The sequence below is a fragment of the Peromyscus leucopus genome, chromosome 16_21 (genome assembly GCF_004664715.2).
Source record: "Peromyscus leucopus breed LL Stock chromosome 16_21, UCI_PerLeu_2.1, whole genome shotgun sequence".
Taxonomy (NCBI): Eukaryota; Metazoa; Chordata; class Mammalia; order Rodentia; family Cricetidae; genus Peromyscus; species Peromyscus leucopus.
This window is the reverse complement of record NC_051084.1, coordinates 70,430,623-70,453,357: the sequence shown is the minus strand read 5'-3', so window position 1 is coordinate 70,453,357 and position 22,735 is coordinate 70,430,623. Positions and strand designations below refer to the sequence as shown.

At 39.2% G+C, this 22,735-nt stretch overlaps 1 protein-coding gene across 1 annotated transcript in view; it reads left to right on the top strand.

Moving 5' to 3' along the window:
• Window positions 1-205: 205 nt before the first annotated feature.
• Window positions 206-22,735, top strand: part of Kcnh8 (potassium voltage-gated channel subfamily H member 8) — a 373,567-nt gene continuing 351,037 nt past the window's right edge. Inside the window, exon 1 of the mRNA XM_028890182.2 lies at window positions 206-1,038. Coding sequence (XP_028746015.1) covers window positions 963-1,038 — 76 coding nt within the window. The 5' untranslated portion in view covers window positions 206-962. The remainder of the gene's footprint in view (window positions 1,039-22,735) is intronic.

Sequence of the window (22,735 nt, the reverse complement as noted above, 5' to 3'; positions counted from 1 at the left end):
CCATGTATTTTGTAAATCAATAAAAACAGCAAACTTTTCGAGAACCACTCTAAGCATATTTCACAGAAGAGTGGGAAACTACTGAGGATTTAAGCGGATTTTTTCCCCCTTTTAGTTTGTGTGGGTTGGGAAGAGCACGGAGAATTTGGCCAAGGGAGGGTACCTGAATTCTCTTTTAGAGCTGAGGAAGGAGAGGTCGCAAAACCTCAAGCTTGGGTCGGTTTTCCAGTGCTAGGGAGACCCTGGTGACCGAGGGGTGGTGGTGGTAGGCACCCAGCTGACTTGGACCTGGGGATGGCAGGTGTACCAGAAGGGGGACACATCCCTCCGAAGCCTCGGGCTGTCTTTGCTACCTAGGACACCACCATGGGGGCCTCCCCCTCCCAAGTTCTAGGCGGAGGCGGGTTACCTGCGGTGACCTATCTCCTCCCCTCCAGGACACCACACCCACGGGACTCTGGTCTCCAGGGAGAGGGACCGAGCGGGAACAAAGGGGTCTTTGTTCCCGGCTCCAGGGGGGCGGGAGTTTGGCTGGCTAGCGTTTTTCCTTTTCTCAGCGTCCCTGGGGTACTCGAGGCTTAGCGCCACGGTTTTCCCAGGTAGGGCGCCGTCCTCCGAGACCCTAGAACTCAGGTCAGGGCGCGGTGCCCAGGGCCACCGTCTACTGAGAGACCCTGGGGGTGTCTGGGGGTGTCGCTGAAGAAGGAGGAAGGGACGGAGCCTGGAAGGAGGCGGGTTCAGAGTGCTGATCGCGGGCTTCCTTGGCCACGGCTCGGCGGCCGGGGAGTACCTCCGTCTGTTGCCATCCACCCCACTTCCTTGCCTGGCCCCATCCTCTGCACGCCTGGCCCCCCGCCCCTGCCGTCATCACGCTCCCGGTGGCTTCTCCCAGCTTGGTACTTTCCTGCAGAGCCATCCTTCTGGACAAACTTTGATGGGGAATTTCACACCGAGCTGGAAAAATGCCGGTTATGAAAGGATTACTGGCTCCTCAGAACACCTTCCTGGACACCATCGCCACCCGTTTCGACGGAACACGTAAGTAGGGCTTGCCTGAGTTGCCAATTTCCCTAGGATGGTTTTTCTCCTGGACTTTTGCTCCGGCTTCTCTGATTTCATGCGCACAATTATTTGCCTTCTTTTCTTGCCAGAGTAGCCAGGGGAGGAAAGAAAACAAAATAAAACAAGACCCCCCCCCCAAAAAAAAATCATAAAAGCATTTGGTATTCTTATAGATGGTTCCCTTGATTGCCTAGGTTTGGAACACAAATCTAAAGAATGATGGACAAGGGGTTCGCGCTGGGACCTGTACTGTGTGGTTCCTTGAGGAGCTTGGTGCAGGGGGGGATGCTGTGCACTTTATTTTTTTCTGGAGTTCCGAGGCTGCCCGGGTTAGAGTTTGGAGGCTTTCCAGACTCCTCTGACTTCCCATTCGAGTTTAAGAAATCCTGAGTAATCAGCCTGGTTAGGTGTGAGCTGTCCGGAGACTTTCTGATTACTGGGAGTTTGTCAGAATCTCGCCTCTTAACGCTGAAATTAACACGACACTCGAGGAAAGACTATTGAGGAAGGAGGACTTGGGCGTTGTGAAGACTGACTCCACCACAGGGGAAGTTTCAGAGTTTTGTGAATATATCAGTTGAATATCTGACTTCTTTGGTTGGACTGGAAAAAAATGTTCATGCAAATATGGTGTTTTGTGTCTTTCTGGAAATAGCCTGTGATCTTTCAGGACCACGGTCAGATCCTCGCTCCTTTAGGCTCCTTCTGCTGGAGCCTGGGGATCTTGCAGTTGGTTTTTAGCTCTGTCCCTAACAAATGCTGTCAGTAGGTTCCACCAGAATATCCATGTCCTCATTGTAAGCAGCTTCTGTGAGCTCTTGTCCCCTTTCCCGTCTGTTATACAAGACTCATCTCCTGAAGCCTCTATGGAATTTAACATTTACTTCCACTTCCACATGGGCACTCTGGATTCTCGCACCCTTCTAGGGTGGGACACAAGATTTCAACCTTTTGGAAGACTTGAGCAAGTTTTGCATGACAGAAGGGTGAAATACTTTTTAAATTTTGTTTGGCTTTTATTTTTGAAATCCAACCTAATCAAGGCTAATGTGACTCTTTGCTCTCTCTCTCTCTCTCTCTCTCTCTCTCTCTCTCTCTCTCTTTTTTTGTAGCTGTTCTTTTAAAATAACCTTTAGAGTTACCCACTTTTTCCCTTTTCGTATTACTTGGTGTTAGGAAGTTTGTATGAATCAGATACTGCTACTAGAGATTTGTGTTTTATTAGGTGACAATAAGAGAAATTATCTGAGGTCAAGTTCAAGTCCTTGGCCAATGCCACCACCAGCAAAAATCGGCACTATTGTCTCTAGCTGCTCTAACCAGGATCCCTGAAGAGCAGTTCTGAGCAGATGGCAGTTCTTAAAGTTGAATATTCCAAACCAAGGTGCTCTAAACATGGGTCCTGCATGCATGTTTTGAAGGTTGAATAGAGTGCGGTGCATACTAAATCATCCCAGCAGAATCCTGGGAACCACTGCAGAGACACATTTGGATTTCATTTGCTAATCAAAAAGGCCATAGTGTGAGGATGTGGCCTCTTTCTGATTCTCATGATGAGCAGGAGTGCACATGTGGAGAGATAGATGTGTGTGTGTGTGTGTGTGTGTGTGTGTGTGTGTGTGTAGAAAAATTTAAATCCTTATTTGAGAAGCTCATCATATGTCAACATTAGCACAATTAAAAAATTATGTAAAACTATTTGGTGACCATGCCTGCTCTGTGCTCCCAGAATCTTGAGGATTCTTGGAGAGATCCAGGGTGCATGAAATCACAGTATTGCCAACTAGTGAGAAACATGAAGATTGGCAGTGGAAAGATTTTGTTTACGGAATTTAATGGATACCTTTTCTCTCAAGAAACTCCATTACAAAAAAGATTGTTATTTTTTTCACTTAATCTTTTTTTTTTTTATTTCAGGATCACTTGAATAATCTGAAATTTAAGTAAATTCTCAGTCACAGAATTTACTAAATTTAGAATTGTGAGACTATCACTTTTCCAGCTAAAGGGTTAGTTTATCTTATTATGACATGTTTTCTTGCTGACACAATTTTATTAAATAGTGGTAGCCTTGAAACTTTTTCCTGTGAACATTCTCCTTTCTCTTGATCCATGCGTTAAAGTCATTTTTTTTAAAGACAAGGCTATATGCAAGTTTTAAAGCATCAAAAGTGTCACCTTTGCAATTAAAAACTGCTGAATTATTCATATTGCTATTTTATTCTGTGTATACTGAGTTGACTGTTCATTTCTACTTCATTTCTGGAGTATGTTTTATAGCTATTCTCATGTGGGTTTTAGTAGTCTTATTTTAATAAAAAATAAAGAGAAAAAACATCCTGGCAAAATTTCCCCTTCTAACCTAAAGAATGCACAGATTTTTATTACCCTTCCTGATTTACTATTGAATTTAAAATGTTATAAGAACTCAGGGCATCATCTACAAGTCTCTCCAGTGGAAAAAAAATTATTCCCATCCAGAAATCTACAGCATAGTCCTACAATTTATAGTATGACAGGGCAACAGAAAAGAAATTAGTTGTGTTACTCAATGATGTTCTGCTGATTTGACAATCAAATTTTCTTTCCTTTCCTTTTCAAGTATGTAATTTATAAACATTACTGGAAAATAAATATTGCTTATATAAAATTATAACTAAAGTATACATGTTGAAACATCTAGTTTGTTTAACTAAAGTATAATGAGACAGGGAAACCAAGAATCCTTCAGTTGTTGGATCCATATGCTCCATTTATGGAGGAAAAATTATAATAAATTATTTGATTCATTACATGGACTAACACTTCTAACTTAAATCACACAGGCACATATAACTGTCATCATACCTAATATATAGCTCATGCTTACATAGCTACTTTTATTAACTGTGTTTAGTACATTATAACTTTTCTGAATCAATATTGGCTTTAAGTATGTTAATATTATCAAAATGCTAAAGAGAAAATATAACAACAAAACATTTAAGGACATATTTAGAAAAAATCCCTAGTATTTTAAGTATGAATATTTGTCACTAAGTACCATCTGATGAAAGGTTATTTTTCTTTTTTGGAAGATATAAAGACATGTCCATTTCAAGCATTTATGGTGCATTAGCCTACATTTTCCAGCCTTATCTAAATTTGGACAGAATGCTTCTTTCCCTTTGTGGTTACTAAGACAAATTGTAACCTGATGTACCCCATTAATGAGGTGGTGCCTAACATCTTCAAAACAAAGGTGATACTCATTAATATTTGTATATATTTATGTAGTCTTATAAAGCCTGATCAAAAGATCTAAAGAAATTTATTAATGTTGAAATGCTTTCTTTGTGGAGGCAGTTTTCAATGTGGGTTTTATTGATATTATTATTATTATTATTATTTTCATGTTGGAAGTGCAGGAAGAAATACAGTGCAGGAAGAAACACAGTGCACCTAGTGCTGGGCAAGGGCACAGTAAGGTAGGACAGAAGCCAGCATAGCTCCTCTGAAGCCTTGCTGGGTTGTGCTTTGGAGAATGTCACTTGGAGGCCAATAAAAAGCAGTGCACTTTATTATGTGTGAGCCTGTTGGTAAAGTTTGTGTGAGGGAAACAGCCTGGCACTCTGCTTCCTGAAGTTCACGAAGATTTGTGCTCTTTGGTTTTGCTTTTTTTTTTTTTTTTTTTTTTTTTTTTCTAACCTGCTCTTAATATAGACTCTTGTATTTCTGGTATCTCTGCTTAGGAACCAAGTGTCCTATGTTAGTGTTCTATTTCTGTGTAATATTCATCACAACATAGAAGTTTATCACCTCCCCTTTGTAGTTGTGGTGTCTAAGCATGGATCAGCTGAGTCCTCTTCTGGGAGGCCCACAAAGACATAAACAAGTTGTCAGCTGGACCTGTGGTCTCATCTGAGGCCTGAAGTCCCCTTTCAGCCTAAAACAGTGGTTGGCAGACTTGTAACTTTATAAATGAGGTCCTGTTTTTCTTGCCATCTGTCAGCCAGGCACTCCTCTTAACAGGTAGAGCCTGCCCTGCATTACTTCCCCACAGCCTCTCCAATGCATGGTCTCATAAAAGAACAGTTACTTCTTTAAGATCAGCAAGAGAGTCTCTAGAAGAAGTTCCTCTAAGTCTGGACCATTCAAGATAATCTCCTTTCCGATGAACTCAAGACCAGCTCAGTGCTCATCTTAATTATATCCTTAACCTCTGCCTCATCTGCATATTCATGTGTTTGCTGATATTCCAGGGAAGAGATTCCATGGGGTATGTATGTATAGGTTAGACTCTTAGGATCCATGTGGGAATTCCTCCTGCCACAGCTGGTGTCTCTTCACCATTGTACTAGCCTACTGAGCCTCACACCTGCTAGTTCACAAAGCAGGTTTTTGAGCACATTCTGCTAATTCAGTACACAGGATGCCATGCTGATTTTACATCTGAAACCTTTAGGAACATAAGGTCTAACTTATGGGAAAGTTTGCTTTCACTCTGACGATGGTGTGTGTATGAAGCAGCCTAGGACATGCTGGTATAAGCTGTCTTCCTTCTCCTCTCATGTAGATGCAATGTGGGAGATGGGGAAATGTTCTGAAAATGAGTCTCAAGTCTCCTGGGTATAGGGAGGATGCCCTGAACCCCCTTGAGAGCTGGAGGTACCTGTACTTGAGCCTCTGCTGGATGTGGAAGCAAGAATAAGGCATCTGTAAGGAGCAGCACCCAAGGCCAGTCTGCACAGTTTAAGGTGACTTGACTATTTTTTACCATGGTAATGAAGATTCTAACTAAGCTAGTTTCTGTATGAACTCGGTGGAAGGTGCTTTTCTCCCTGCCTCCTACCTCTCTGTTTCATATTCAAGAAACTCTGCAGGGTGCACTCTTGCTTTGAGGGTGGTTGTATTAAACTGAATTATGTTTTTAAATTTAAGCTTTGTTTTACTTTATCAGAGAGGTGGAGGAAGAAAGGGGGAGAAAAGAGAGTGGGGCAGAAGGAGGGAGGAAGGAGAAGAGACTATGCATTCACTCTCTTGGGTTCTTTGCCTTTAAAAGAGGTTTTAGACAGTCCCATACATTTTCTACAATGTACAGAACATTTGGATTACAAGAAATAGACTTATGTCTTTACCAGAAATGCATTTCTTTTGATAATATATTCAAATAATTAAAAAGTTGTATAGTCTTTAAAGAATGATATCAGATAATTTTATTTTGACAACATTATAACAACACAAAAATTGTATATAATAGGTTAAAAGTAGCATTATGCTCACACTTCCTTTAGGCTTTGAATTTGGCTTTACCTTCAAGCCAACAGTCACAGACAGAGGCATCCTGTCACTGAGCTTAGCTGAGAACAAAGGCCTGTGTGTGAGTGTGTGGAGGGTCCTAGGTTACCTGTTCCTGAGATGTCCTAGATTTGACATACTTCTGAGAAGACATATTCTGCATGAAGAAAGGAGTACCTCATCTGTTGTCTTACCTTTCTAATAATGCTTACCTGACATTATTTATATACAAAGCATTGGGATAAATCAAGCTTGTCTTTTTCTCAAAGGGTGCAAAATGGCATAGACACAAACTGTTATAATTTAGGTCAGAAAGGGCTAAGAGTATTAGTTATGCTGAGAAGTCTTTATACAATAACTAACGCCTGAATAGGAAAGTTTATAGATCATAACATCCAAACCCATTCCATTGATTGTGCCAATTTCTGAAACTCTTGCCACTGACATTTAGATGGATTTTTCAGGGAAAAAAAACATACCACCAAGAATAAGAAGGGGCAAGATAGAGGTTGGTGGATGATAGAAACGAGGTAGACCAATTATAGAATGTCTTTAAATCCAGAGTACCCTGTGAGAACCTAATTATACTTCTTTGCTTGGTTATGGGCCTCATAGACTGATGTGGTCATTTTCTGAAAGAAATGCCCATTTTCTTCCATACCTACCCAAGGGAGTTAACTTACAGCTAGAAGAAGAAAGTGTTGATTTCTGGTTGCAGCCTTGACTACTCTTCTCCAGGGTAGTTGACACCTGCATTCTACTGTAGAGTTCTCCTGGGATGAAGAAAAGAGATTGCAGGTTTGCTGAAATTCAGTCTTGGTGACCCTGATGGCAGGTGTGCTAGCATTCAGTTCCTGGATGCCTGCTGGACGACGTCTACAGCTGAAAGGCACAGAATCATGACTGCCACACACAGTGCGCTTCTCCCAGTGTGCATTTGCCGGCAACATTCACACTCTTAAGTTTTTAATCCATTTTGGTTTATTAGAGCCTAGAAACAAAACAGATAAGACCACAGTTTTGCCTATGGCATCATTCAAATTTAGCAACTGGAACAACTGAGGAGTTTTCTCAGTCATCTCACTCAGATGTATTTCCTAGCTTGTAAATTCTGTGGAAGACAGATCTTGCATTCTTCTGCTGCTGTTAATGCAGCTATCTGTCTCCCTTAAGCCCTTCAAAGTCACTTGTCCCCAGACAGACTAATAATCTTTTCTAGCTCATCAAGCATATTTGTCTTGTTTTGTTTTCGGGCCCTATTCTTAGCAATACTGTCCACCTGAACGACTCTAGTTTAGAAAGTTAAGTTAGCCTTTACTGCCCACATTTGTAGTTGGTTTATAGTTCTTTTATATTTTTGCTACAGAAATACCACAATTTGACCCCTCATGTCCTGTCCTGTGTTAATTTGAGTCCTCCCTTTCTCATCTTTACGGTCATGAACTCACTCTAACTAGACTCCAAGGCCAGTGGTTTCTTCTCCCATTCCTGTCCTGTCAGTTCCCTTATACTCAGAGTGACTTCTATGAGGAGTCACATGACTTGCTTATGGCTGTCCATTGGCTTACTACTACCTCTTGGATGACACCCAAAGATCTCAGTATTAACCAGAGTTGAAGATGATGCTGCAGCACAATTCATCTGCTCATTCAGACCTTGATGACTTGAAACAAAAGATGCCCTGTGAACACCAAGACCTACCCTAAAAGTTTCTCTGAGAGGTTCCCAGAGTACTAGGGGTCTTCCTCTGCTTAAAAATGACCTGCTCATCTCTCTAATCTGCTCTTCTAGGCTTTTATTGTTCAGTATCCACCTATGAACTCTGGGAAGCCCTGACTCTTCCCATTCTTGAACTTACAACAGAGCCTTTGCTCTATACTTACCTAAACAGTAAAAGAATTTGAAGTTCCTTGAAGGCAAGAGTCAGATTTTAGATACTTAACATTTGTCATCAATAGTTAACTAGTATTCTTTTACCTAGGATTCTATGATTACATTAGTTATGAAATGATCCTGTAGGATAGATCCAAAATAAACATGTTTATTGTTATATCTACATGGATGCTAAGCAGGTTCCCATCTGTCTATTCTGGCCACAACCCAAAGCCTAGAAGGCATCTCCTTTTTTAGTTAAAGTTGACAAAATGCAAGCTTAGACTTCTACCACATCTCATGAACCTGTGACCTGTTTGCAGTGTCACACTACCACTGTATGTGTGTGCAGCATCTGGAAACATGTAAACACTGGGGGCTGCATGATATCATTTCTAGTTTCTACCTTTTCCAAAAAAGATTGATCCTTTAATTGTAGCCATTTTTCAGCTTATGCTGTTTCCCTTCCTTCTACTGGGTTATGATTTAAGTACTTGTCACTGAAAAAGTCTTTTAAATTGGTATTTAAGACTCACATTTGGACGTAAAATTGTATTCACTGTGCAAAGCAGCTTTACTCATCAAATAAAATCTACTGTCCATGAAAAAGAAATCCACTTTCTTTGAGATTTGATGCTTAGAATTTGCTGATGTGTTGACTTTAGTGTATCCTTGTGGTTTTTTTTTTATTGTGAAGCTAATCTCCTTCTGAAGGTATTTTGATTCTTATAACTTTATAGTGACATCATTTGTATTTATACCTTGTATGAGTCTTATAAAGGAAAAATTTCTACCTATTTTCAGTTTCCTTTTATGAAAAGAAACTATACTCTCCTGTGTCCAGTACCATCACATCCCTTAGCAGAAGTTCTTTCAGTTTTCTCCTCAGTGACTTTACAAGACGAAATGAGCATGCTTGGTTCTCCTGCTCTCAAATGTAATCCAGAGTTTCCTTTGTTCTATTAGGTCTTCTGCACAGACATCTTGACTGTACTTGTCATCCAAATGAGCTTCCTGTTTCAGTTATTGAACTAAAGAAACTGGAGACCAGAGCATGTATCATTCTTGCTGTTTTATTTGATTTTCTAGAGGGATGGATCTATGTAAGAGTTCAGCTGTTGTCAAAGTTTTGAGGATCCAGGTTGACAAGTGGACTGCCCTCCAATTTGTAACTAGGGATATTTCTTCCATGGAAAGAATAACATAGAAGATAAACTTGGTTATACTTTTAACTTTAACACACAGGTAAATATTTTTGCTGTGAATTTGTGACTGGCAGAAGGGAGTTACGGTCTATAAGGCAGAAATCCCATGGTATAACTTAGACTGCCTTGGGTTGAATTACCGCTCCATCATCTGAAAACAATGATCCTATAACTGGTCTTGACAAGCCCATGCTTCTCAATTTTAGGGAATTGATTAGATAAGCAGCCAGTGCTCTTGTCTACATGTACAGTGCTCACATTACCATCAAGAAGTTGTCCTCTTCCATATAAGGTGGCTTATTTGAAGATAATAATAAGTGTCTAGCATTTCCATAGAATTTGTCTCAAATATTGCTTTTTTATGTTACTAGATCTCTCTCTCTCTCTCTCTCTCTCTCTCTCTCTCTCTCTCTCCTTCCCTTCTTCTCTCTCCCTTTCTTTCTTACTTTTTTTTTGTTTTGTTTTGCAGGTTTTCTCTGTGTAGATGTGGCTGTCCCAGAACTCACTTTATAGATCATGCTGGTCTTGAACTCACAGAGATCTATCTGCCTCTGCCTCCTGAGTGCTGGGAGTAAAGCTCTGCAACACCACTTCCTGACTGTAATTGGGTTCTTTACACTATAAAATACCAAACACTTTCTTGGTACCATGGATTTCACATCCCTCCCATGTTAATTGATAGTTTGACTTTTATATGGATGGATTAATCAGGTTTTCTGTTAAGCTTTGTAGATTTCTGTGTCACGCTCTGTCCTTTCTCACTCTGAAATCACCTTAAGTATTATTTTATGAATCAAACTTGGCATATTTGACTCTTATCCTCTGTTAGTAAGCTCTGCAATCTCATTTGCTGAGTTTGAGGTTAAGGATTAAAGTATGTTCTTAACAAATTCCTATCCAATTTCCACAACAATTCATCGGATGACAGGCTCATCACATTTTGTGTTCCTCTGTGTTTTTTAAACTTCTGTTAAAGTTTACCAACTTTTTCTCATATGTTATGTGCTGGTTAGTTTTTCTTCAGCTTGAAACAAAGTAGAGTCACCTGTGCAGAGGGAAACCTTAATTGAAGAATCACCTCGACAAGACTGGCCTCTAGGCAAGTCTGTGGGACATTTTCTTAATTAATGATTGGTATTCAAGAGCCCAGGCTACTATAGATGGTGCCATACCTGAGCAGATGGTCCTGGGAGGGTTAAGAAAGCAGGCCCCAAGGAAGCCATGAAGAACAAGTAAGCAGTTTTCCTCTGTGGTTTCCTTCTCTACTCCTGCTGGATTTCTTGCCCGTACTTCCTTAGATGATGGACTGTCATCAAGATGTGAAAGCCAAGTAAGTGTTTACAGTGCTGAAAATCCTAGCCAAGACCTTTCTGAGTATTTCTATTGTTTTTGGAGAGTTTCAATAAAATTCTTACAAATTTCCTGGGGATTTTATTCCTGGAAATTTGATCTTTGGGGATGAGCGATGGCTCAGTCAGGGAAGTCACTTTCTGTGTGAGTCTGAAGACTTGAATTGTATCCCCAGAATCTACATAAAAAATTGGGCCTGGTGACACACGTGTAATCCCAGCACTTTTGTGGGGATGGGGTGTGGTGGTAGGGGTGGAAACAGGCAGTCCCTGGTGCTGGCTAGTCATCCAATCTAGTCCAATTGGCAAGTTCCTGATCCCAGTGAGAAACCCTGCCTCAAATCCATGTGAATGACCCCTGAATGATGCGCTAAGCTGACCTCTGTCTTCGTGCACACACATACACACAGACACACACAGACACACACACACACACACACACACACACACACACAGAGAGAGAGAGAGAGAGAGAGAGAGAGAGAGAGAGAGAGAGAGAGAGAGTTTTTTGTAATTGCTTCTTGAGCAGAATCTTTTCTTGCATTGTTGTTTTCAAATTAATCATGTTTATTTCTAGAAGGTTATTGATTTCTATACTTTTATTTTTATCTTAACCAGGCAGATTAATGATGTTGTAAATTATTGGGAAAGTTATAATTTTGTAGTTTCTTCCTTGGAGTTTCTAAGTTAAAAAACAATACAAACTCAAATAATATGATCTTAAGTTTATATTTTCTGTTTCATAACTCTTCTCCTTTCCCCTAATTTTTCCTATTGCCTAAACAACTGTTTTAAGACACATATTGAAACATAGTGCCCATAAAGGAAATTTTTCTTGTTCCTAAATTTAATTAAAGCTATTTTACTTTTTAAAAATACATGTTTTCTAACTTTAAAATTTTTTATTATATATTGATATTTAAGACACTTTGTCCTATTTTCATATTTCGCTAAGTCTTTTCATTAATTGTCTTCTGATTATCTATCAGAGCAATTCTTTTGGTTTCTCAAAAGTGCCACTATCACACCCTAGGATACACCTTGCCATGATGGTCGCTGTTGTGCTTCATGAGCTTTACAGTTGAGTGGATCTATTGATTTCTTTTCTCCCTTGGCAGTTTGCATCATACCATCATCTACTGCGGGAGCTAGTCCTCAGGGAGGAAGCGTTTGGGTTAGCTCCTGTCTAATTCCTCCAAGTCCTGGGTCCAAATTTTGTGCTGTCTTCAATAATAGTCTTACCTTCAAGCTCTGGCAGGCAACAAATATAGTTTCATGGCTCTCTTGGATTCTCCCAACCAATGACTCTAGGAGAGATTTTCTATGCCTGGCTCTGAGGTTTTGTTAGATAGTGGAAGGATCTTGAGGGGCGCATTTTCACCCCATGTGGCATAACTCCATTTAAACTATATATTATATATTTGTTACATGATATATTTATATATTTAAGTAAACATAAAATAATACCTCCCAATGGTTTTTTCAAATATCCTCCTTTCTTTTCTCTCTGTATTATCCTCCCTTAATTTGAATAATTTCAAGCTTCAAAATGGCTGTAGAAAAATAATTCTAAGAATTCATCAATACAATTGCCCAAAATAAAAAAATTAGTTTTCATTTTATTTATAATATTATTTTATAATATTATAAATAAAATTCATTTTATTTATAATATAGTATTGTATTATTTTACTACTTAGTTCCTACTTTCATTCTCAAGGCATTCTCTGGTCATTGTATTTTACTTCATAAAGATATTTTCTCAGTCATTTGGACTAAACTTGACTTTTGGCCAAGCTCAAAATTAAACTTCTAAAATAATATTTTTTAAAATTATTTTCAAGGGACATTGATAGGCAAGGGAAAATTATCTATACTTTTAGCTGTTAATAAAATATTAAGATGAATATTCAACACATATATAATTCTGATACCTCTTTATTTCTGTTCATGGAATGAGTTGGCCTATGATTGTTCCCAGATATTTTATTGTTCTCACTTGGGAGACAAGAAGCCAATGATCCTAGAGAGGAAGTGTCATTTTTTATTAGTTACATTTATTTGTGTGTGTGCGTATGTACATGTCTGTACATGTGTAGGTAATAGGACAATTTGTGGGAGTCATTTCTCTCATATTATTAAGCGGGTTTCAGGGACTGAATTCAGGTCATTAGTCTGTCCTAGGCCTGAGGTTGTGTTTTTAAATGGCAAAACTCATGCTCTTACTTCTCTGCTTTTACTTTCAATAAATTTTTATTTGGATACTGAAGAGGTGGCTCAGTGGCTAACAGTGCTTGCCGATTTTTGAGAAGACAATGCTGTGAATGTGTTGCGCTGATTGGTTGATAAATAAAAAGCTGATTGTCCAGTAGCCAGGCAGGAAGTATAGGTGGAGTAAGCAAACAAGGAGAATTCTGGGAAGAGGAAGGCTGAGTCAGGACACACCAGTCCACTGTCCAGAGAGCAGCATATTATGGCACACAGGTAAAGCCATGGAACATGTGGCGACATATAGATTAACAGAAATGGGCTGAGTTTAAATGTAAGAGCTAGTCAGTGGTAGGCCTGAGCTAATGGTCGAACAGTTTCAATTAATATAAGCTTCTGTATGATTATAAGTGGCTGCAGGGTCTGTGGGGCTGGGCAGACTGGAGAAAACTTCAGCTACAAGATGGGAGTTCAATTGCCAGTGCCCACTTCAGGTGGCTCAGAACCACCACATGTAAGTCCAGCTCCAGGGACCTGACTCCCTCTTCTGGCCTCTATAGGCACTGTACACACACACACACACACACACACACACACACACACACACACACACACACTAAAAATAAATCTTAAAAAAAGAATTGAAATTTGAATCCAGTGCTCTAATTGGTATTTCCTCCACATTTGTTCATTTCATTATCATAAGGTTCCATGCCAGCCTGAGTTGCAGAGTGATACCTTCAAAGTCATCAGGGTGAGCTGTTGGCACAGGGTAACAAGCCCACTCACCACAAGACCTAGTCCTCTAAGCTTGAGTCTCTGCTGAAGGCACACCAGCCATGGAGCCAGCGGCAAGTGGCCAGAGGGTGTATCTGACTTCCACATCTTTCAGATGTTGTAATTCACATGTATAATAATCATGAATGTTCTCTGCTGTGTGTATCTGTTTCATTTGTTCCCCACAGCAACATGAGCTGGGGATGGTTGTTTCATGCTATTGCAGTTGTTCTCAATCTTCCTAATACTGACACCCTTTAATACACTTCCTCATGTTGTGGTGACCCACAGCCATAAAATTACTTTTGTTGTTACTTCATAACTGTAACTTTGCTACTGTTGTGAATCATAATGTCAGTATCTGCAGGATATCTGATACACAACCTCCATTGGGGTCACAACCCACAGGTTGAGAACCACTGGTCTATTGTATATTCTTGTATTTATCCCCATTCTACAGATGAAGATCCAGAATTAATTGCTTACATTTACTGAGCAGATGAGTGTCAGGCAGAATTGAGGTAACTAGTCCTCCTTGCTAGACCTGTGGTATTTTTGTTTGTTTTTGTTTTTTGTCTGGTTTTCTTCTATTCTTGGTCTGTGGGTTGTCCAGCTTCTGGTTCTTGGCACTCCAGATAATGTCAGGAATGGACTCCCTCTCGAGGCATGTGTCTCAAGCTGGACTAGTCATTGGTTGGTCACTCCCCCAATTTCTGGCCCACCTTTACCTCACAGCATATCTTGTAGACAGGACAAATTGTAGGTCAAAGGGTTTGTAGCTGGGTTGGTGTCCAAATTTCTCCACTGGAAGTCTTGCCTGGTTACAGGAGATGGCTGGTGCAGGCCCCATATTCTCCCTTACTAGGAATCTTAGGTAGTCCCTTTTAGATTCCTGGGAGTTTCCATTGCACCTGAGATTCCCATCAATTTCATTTGTCTCTCCCAGTACTCTCTCCCTCCATTTTCACTCCATCTGCTCCCTTGCTCCCTCCTGTTCCTATCCACAACCCCCCACACCACAGTCCTCCCGCAATAACTGTTCTATTTCCCCTGCCCAGAAAGACTGAGCCCTCCTTGTTTCTTAGGTACTCTGGGTCTGTGGACTGTGGCACCATTATCCTTTACAGCTAATGCTCAATTATAAGGGAGTACATACCATGTTTTTCTTTCTGGGGCTGGATTATCTCACTCACTCAGGATGATTTTTTCTAGTTCTATCCATTTGCTTGCAAATTTCATGGTTATTTTTTTAATAGCTGAATAGTACTCCATTGTGTAAATGTACCACATTTTCTTTATCCATTCTTTTGTTGAGGGACATCTAAGTTGTTTCTATTTTCTGAATATTACAAATAAAGCTGCTGTGAACATAGCTGAGCAACTGTCCTTGTGGGAGAATGGAGTGTCCCTTGGGTATATGCCCAGGAGTGGTATAGCTGGAGCTTGAGGTAGATTTATTCCAATTTTTCTGAGAAACCACCATATTGATTTCCATAGTGTCTGTACAAACAAGCATTCCCATCAGCAATGGAAGAGTGTTACCCTTACTCCACATCCTTGACAGTTTGAGTTGTTACTTATGTTATGGTTATTAGCCATTCTGACAGGTATAAGATGGAATCTCAGTGTAATTTTAATTTGCATTTCCCTGATGGCTAAGGATGTCTCAATCATTTGAGATTTCTCTGTTAAGAATTCTCTGTTTAGAACTATACCCATCTTTTAAAAAATTGGATTATTTGGTTTGTTGGTGTCTAGTTTCTTGAGTTCATTATGTATTTTGGAAATTAGCCCTATGTCAGACGTGGAGTTAGTGAAAATCTTTTCCCACTCTGTAGGCTGCTGTTTTGTACTGTTGATGGTGCCCTTTGCCTTTCAGAAGCTTTTTAGTTTCATGGGGTCTCATTTATTAATTGTTGATCTTGGTGCCTGTGCTGTTGGTGTTCTGTTCAGAAAGTTGTACCCTGAGCCAATGCATTCAAGGCTAGTTCTCATTTTCTCTTCTAACAGGTTCAGTATATCTGGATTTATGCTGAGGTCTTTGATCCACTTGGACTTGAGTTTTGTGCAGAGCAATAGATATAGACCTATTTCCATTCTTGTACATGCCGACATCCAGTTAGTCGATTTGTTGAAGATCCTTTCTTTTTTTTTTCCATTTTATAATTCTGGCTTCTTTGTAAAAATCTAAGTGTTCATAGATGTGTGAATGTGGGTTTTATTACTACAGCTCTGTGGTACCACTTGAAATCAGGGATGGTTAAACCTTCAAAAGTTCTTTTATTATACAGGATTGTTTTAGCTATCCTGGGGTTTTTGTTTTTTTCATATGAAGTTGAGTATTGTTCTTTAGAAGCCTGTAAAGATTTTTGTTGGAATTTTGATGGGGATTTTATTGAATTTGTAGATTGCTTTTGGTAAGATGGTCATTTTCCCTATGTTTATCCTACCTATCAATGAGCATAGGAGATTCTTTTCATCTTTTGTTATAGTTTTTAATTTCAAACTTCAAAGCCTTGAAGTTTTTTTTTATCATAGAGGCCTTTCACTTGCTTTATTAGGGTTAATATTTTATATTTGCAGCTATTGTGTAGGGTGTTGTATCCCTGGTTATTGTCTCAGCACATTTGTTGTTTGCGTATAGGAGGGCTATTGATTTTTCTCTTTTTAAGTTAATCAGCCACTTCACTGAAGGTGTTTATCTGCTGTAGGCATTTCCTGGTACAATTTCGGGGTTGCTTATATATACTATCATATCATCTGCAAATAATGATACCTTGATTTCTTCCTTTTGGATTTGGATCCTCTTGATCTCCTTTAGTGCTCCTATTGCTCTAGCTAGAACTTCAAGTACTATATTGAATAGATATGGTCAGAATGGACAGCCTTGTCTTGTTCCTGATTTTAGTGGAGTTGCTTTGAGTTTCTCTCCATTTAATTTGATGTTGGCTCTTGGCTTGCTATAAATTGCCTTTATTATGTTTAGGTATGTTCCCTGTATTTCTGATCTCTCCAAGGCTTATCATAAAGGGATGGTAGATTTTGTCAAAGGCTTTATCAGCATCAAATGAAATCATCATATTTTTTTTTCTTTCAGTTTGTTTATATGGTTGATTACACTGACAGATTTTTGTATGTTGAGCCATCCCTAAATCTCTGGGATAAAACCTGTTTAATCATGGTGGATGGAATTTTTGATGAGTTCTTGGATCTAATTGCAAGTATTTTATTGAGTATTTTTGCATGAGTGTTAATGAGGGAAATTAGTCTGTAATTCTCTTTCTTTCTTGAATCTTTGTGTGATTTGGGTATCAGGGTAACTGAAGCCTCATAAAAGGAACTTAGCAATGTTCCTTCTGTTTCTGCTTTGTAGAATAAATTGAGAAGTATTGATATTATCTCTTCTTTGAAAGTCTGGTAAAATTCTGTGCTAAAACAGTATGGCCCTGGCCTTTTTTTGGTTGGAAGACTTTTAATGACTACTTCTATTTCCTTAGGGGTTATAGGTCCATTTAAATTGCTTATGTGATCTTGGTTTAACTTGGTATCTATTAAGAAAATTGTCCATTTCTTTTAGGTTTTCCAATTTTGTGGAGTACATGTTTTTGAAGAATGTTGTAGAATATTATTTTAAGATGTGTTACATTTGTTTATGCTGTGGAATATTTGTTTGATGATGCAAAGATGTATTACATTCTTTTATGTTGCATTTGTTTAACTCTGTGAGGCTGTGTTACTTTGCCTGTCTAAAATACCTGATAGTCTAATAAAGAGCTAAATGGCCAATAGCAGGGCTGGAGAAAGGATAGGCAGGCCTGGCAGAGAGAATATATAGAAGGAGAGATCTGGGAGGAAAAGAAGAAAGAGCAAGAGAACAACGAAAAGAGGATGCTAGGGGTCAGCCACACAGCCACACAGCCAGCCATGGAGTAAGAGTGAAAGTAAGATACACAGAAGTAAGAAAAGGAAAAAGCCTAGAGGCAAAAGGTAGATGGAATAACTTAAAGTTAAGAAAAATTGGCAAAAACAAACCAAGATAAGGCTGGGCATTCATAAGAAAGAATAAGCCTCCCTGTGTGTATTTATTTGTGAGGTAGGTGATTGACCCCCCAAAAAAGCAAAAACAAACAATTGAAGTATGACCTAATGGTTATTTGGAGTTCCTTGGTGTCTGTTGTTATGTCTTTTTGTTTCTGATTTTGTTAATTTGGATATTCTCTCTCTTCCTTTTAGTTAGTTTGGATAAGGGTTTACCTATCTTGTTGATTTTCTTAAAGAACCAACTCTTTGTTTTACTGATTCTTTGTATTGTTCTCTTTGTTTCTATTGTATTGATTTCAGCCCTGAGTTTGATTATTTCCTGTTGTCTACTCTCCTTGGGTGTGTTTGCTTCTTTTTGTTCTAGAGATTTTAGGCATGCTGTTAACCTGCTAATATGAGATCTCTGCAATTTCTTTATGAAGGCACCTAGTGCTGTGAACTTAACTCTTAGCAACCACTTTCACACCCATAAGTTTGGGTATGTTGTGCCTTCGTTTTCATTAAATTCTAGGAAGTCTTTAATTTATTTCTTTATTTCTGCCTTTTCCTAACAGTCATTCAGTAGATAGTTTTTGTTTCCATGAATTTGTACGCTTTCTGCTGTTTCTGCGATTGTTGAAATCCAGCTTTAATCTGTGGTGGTCTGATAAGATACAACGGGTGTTCTTGTATCTGTTCAGACTTGCTTTGTCACCTAGTATGTGGTCAGTTTTGGAGAAATTTCTGTGAGAAGCTGAGAAGGAAGGTATATTCTTTTGTGTTTGGGCGAAATATTCTATAGATATCTGTTAGATCCACTTGAGTCATAAGATCTGTTACTTCCATGATTTCTCTGTTTAGCTTTCATCTGCATGACCTGTCCAATTGTGAGAGTGGGGTATTGAAGTCTCACAAAACTTATATTTCTCTTATAAATGTGGGTGGCCTTGCAGTTGTGGCATAGATGTTTAGAATTGAGACGTCATCTCAGTGGAACTTTTCCTTTGGTGAGTATGTCTTCCCCATGTCTTTTGATTAATTTTGGTTGGTTGTCTATTTCATTAGATACTAGAATGACTACGCCAACTTTCTTCTTGTGTACATTTGCTTGGGAATTCTCTTTCTAACTCTTTACTCTGAGGTAATGGCTATCTTTGATGTTGAAGTGTGTTTTTTGTATGCAGCGGAAGGATGGGTCCTGTTTTCAAATCCATTGTTAGCCTGTTTCTTCTTGGATAATTGAGTCCATTTATATGAGAGATATCAATTGAGAGATATCAATGACCAATGATTGTTGATTCTTGTTATTTTGTTGTTGTTGTTAGTTGTGTGTGTGTGTGTGTGTGTGTGTGTGTGTGTGTGTGTGTGAATTTTTCTTCTTAGGGTTTTGCTGGTGTGAGATTATTTATTTCCTCTGTGTTCATGGGTGTAGTTTACTTCTGTGGGTTGATGTTTTCCTTCTAGTACCTTCTGTAAGACTGGATTTGTGGATAGATATGTGTTAAATTTGACTTTGTCATGGAATCTTATTTTCTCTATCTTTGGTGATTGAAAGTTTTACTGGGTATACTATACTGAGCTGGCATCCGTGGTCTCTCAAGAGTCTGCAAGACATCTGTCCAGACCCTTTTGGCTTTTAGAGTCTCCTTTGAGAAGCCAAGTGTAATTCTAATAGGTCTGACTTCATATGTTAATTGGCCTTTTTCCCTTTCAGCTTTTAATATTTTTTTTTTGTTCTGTATGTTTAATGTTTTGATTATTATGTGGTGAGGGGACTTTTTATCTAGTCCAATCTATTTGGTGTTGTATAAGCTTCTTGTATTTTTATAGGCATCTCCTTATTTAGGTTAGGAAAATTTTCTATGATTTTATTGAAAATACTTTCTGGGCCTTTGAACTAGGAACCTTTTTCTATTCCTATTATTCTTACATTTGTTTTTGTTTTCTTTTTCATGGTGTCCCAGATTTCCTGGATGTTTTCTGTCAGGAACTTTTTAGATTTAACATTTTCTTTGATGGATGTATCAGTTTCTTCTATGCCTGAAATTCTCTCTTCCATCTCTTGTATTCTGTTGGTAATGTTTTCGTCTGTACTTCCTGTTTGCTTACTTAGGTTTTCCATCTCTAGAATTCCCTCAGTTTGTGTTTTCTTTATTGCTTCTATTTCTGTTTTCAGGTCTTGAACAGTTTGATTCATTCCTTTTACCTGTTTTTTTTTTTTCTTAGCTTTCTTTAAGGGATTCGTTAATTTCTTCCAATTGTTTTGTGTTTTCCCAGATTTCTTTAAGGCATTTATTCATTTTCTCTTCAAGGACTTCTATAATCTTCATAAAGTTGGTTTAAAGGTTATTTTCTTCTGCTTTAGCTGTGTTGGAATTTTCTGGGGTTGCTGTAATAGGATAGCTGGGCTCTTGTGGTGTCAGATTGCGCTGGCTATTGTGTTCTTCTACTGGCATCTAGGTGTGTGGGTTTGAGATAAACATAGGTCCTAGAGCAAATTTCTGAGTTTTCTGAGTTTGTGTTTGTTGGATAAGGGTTTTGTTCTTTGGTTTCTGTTTCTTCTTTGGCCTTCTGGTCTTTGTGGTCTGTATTTCTGGTGGCCAGTGTGACCTTTAATCTAGCAGAGGGTCTCCATCAGAGTTGGGGGCTGGACTTCTAGTAGTAGCATGGCTGTTGGTCCATCAGGGGATCTTTGCTCTTCTGACTGGTGTGGTCTACACCTGAGCTGTGGGTATTTGCCTGCATAGGGTGAGAGCATAGCAGCAGGAGCAGGTGGGTGGTAGGTGCAGGTGGGAATGGGTGATGAGCTATGAGAGGCCTGGATCTTTGGGCTCTGAACTGAGGTAGTGGGATGGTTCAAATGGCAGGTGGGCTACCTGTTCCGGCTGGTGTGTCCTGCACCTGAGAAGTGGATGTCTGCTAGTGTAGTGGCCTGTTCATAGAAGTGGGAATGGGTAGGTGGAGGTAGGGGTGATACCAGGGCTTTGGGTCTTTGGGCTTGAAACTGAGGTAGTGGGAGGGTTCAGAGTGCAGATGGGGGCTCTTACCTGTTCTGACTGGCCTAGGCCTGTGTTTTCTAAAAATCATATCATATTGTTGCCAGAAAGGGTTGGAGAGGGAAAAATCAAAAGATTCACTTAATCAACCTCATGGGCAAAGGAGCACATTGTTTTTACCAGTGTGTTTGTGTCACAGCTTACTCCACCTAGGCTACAAAACAAGACCTTGACTCAATAAACCAATAATAAAAATGAAATACAATAAACCAGGGAATATGGTTCTACTCTCATGTCATTATGAGGCATTCCTGCACTGTTGCTTTCATGGCTTTTAATAATTAGTAAGCTCCCATTGATGAAATGTTTAAGGCATGAAAGGTACAAAGTATCCAGGTTCTAGCATTTACTTATACCTTTATATGGTTATAAGTTCATTTGCATTTGTAAGAAACCATGGAGATGCCATATATTCCTCATCCTATTTCTCTATGTAGTAGTGTCATAACCAGAAAACTATCAAGACTATTTATTTGCATATTTCAGTTTTAATTAATTTATACATGCATATTTGTGTATGTGTATTTAATTTTATACTATTTAATTCTGTGTATATTCTTAGAATGGCCACCACAGTCAAGCTGCAGAACCATTTCCCCACATAGAGCTCTTGTCCCATTCTTTTATAGCCATAGTAGCCTCCCTTTTAAATCCATGACTGTTACTAGTGTGTGTTCACTCTGTAATTTTGTGATGACACAGCCATACATGGTAAATGCTTTTGAGGTCGTTATTTTACTTCGATATCAATCTTCAGATTCCTACAAGTGGAAACATAGTTCATTCCCCCTTATTGCTGGGTAGGAGTCTTCCCATGCAGCTTAGCTCCCTTTTGCCATTTATTATTCATATGCAGTAAGTTGCAAGGACTTGCAGCTCCAGGGGGTTAAGAAGGCTTGGTTTCAAATGTTGAAACACCCTAAAAGAGCCAATAGAACAAGGCAGATGTGTGCAGCTTAACCATTAGAATGATGGAATGTGTGCTTGAGCATTGTTCCAGTCACACGGCAGTGATTCTCAAATATGAAAGGTGAGAAGTAACAGCTTTCTGCAAGTGTTCAAAGAAGGTAACTCATTAACAAGTTTCTTCTGGAAAACTCCTGGACCTACTGAATTCTCATCTTCCGAATGAAAACAGAACAGTTAAGTATAATTAAGAAATCAAAGGGTTTTTTTTTATTATCTCAAGACTGCTTTTAATGCATCTGTCAACACCTTGAGGGGCCTAGCACACACCTCTACCTCTTTGTCCCTCTCTATCCCTCTTCTTTACACATAGTGTTTGCATCAGCTTTCCTTTGATGAATTAGTTTGTGATTGAAAAAAAATCTACAAACATCAGATCTATTGCCTCAACATTATATAATTGAATGAGAACCTCTCAGCCAAAGTTTATTCAAACTTTTTATGAAAATGGTTCCTTCCTTGTATTTAGATGAACTCTAGGTCCAGTTCCACAGTATTTCTGGTCAACAGAAAGCATTTCTGGTAATAAAAAGATCTTTTAATTTCTATAGTTTTAAAAAAGAAACTGAGTTAGTTAATAGAGACTGTTAGTAAACTGCAAAAGCTCTGGGTTTGGTGTCCCGGGTTTCGGCACCAAAATGTTAGTAAATGGCTGAAACTGTGAGGAGACAGTTCACCCCTAGAGGGTGAGGTATCCCGGACACCTCAGAGCTACTTAGGACAAGAGCTCTGCCCTGAAGGTGTCCCAGACACCTGAAGCTGTTTAGCTCTGATGGCTGAGACTGTAAAGAAATAGCCCAACCTTGGAAAGGAAGATTTTCTGACTTCTTGGGAGATTCGGGCCTGGAACTGCTTCAGCAAGGAAGGGTATCCTGACTCTTTGGGAAAGTCAGGATATACCTGGTATGATGGTATGATGGGGGATGGTTTCCCCACAGGACAC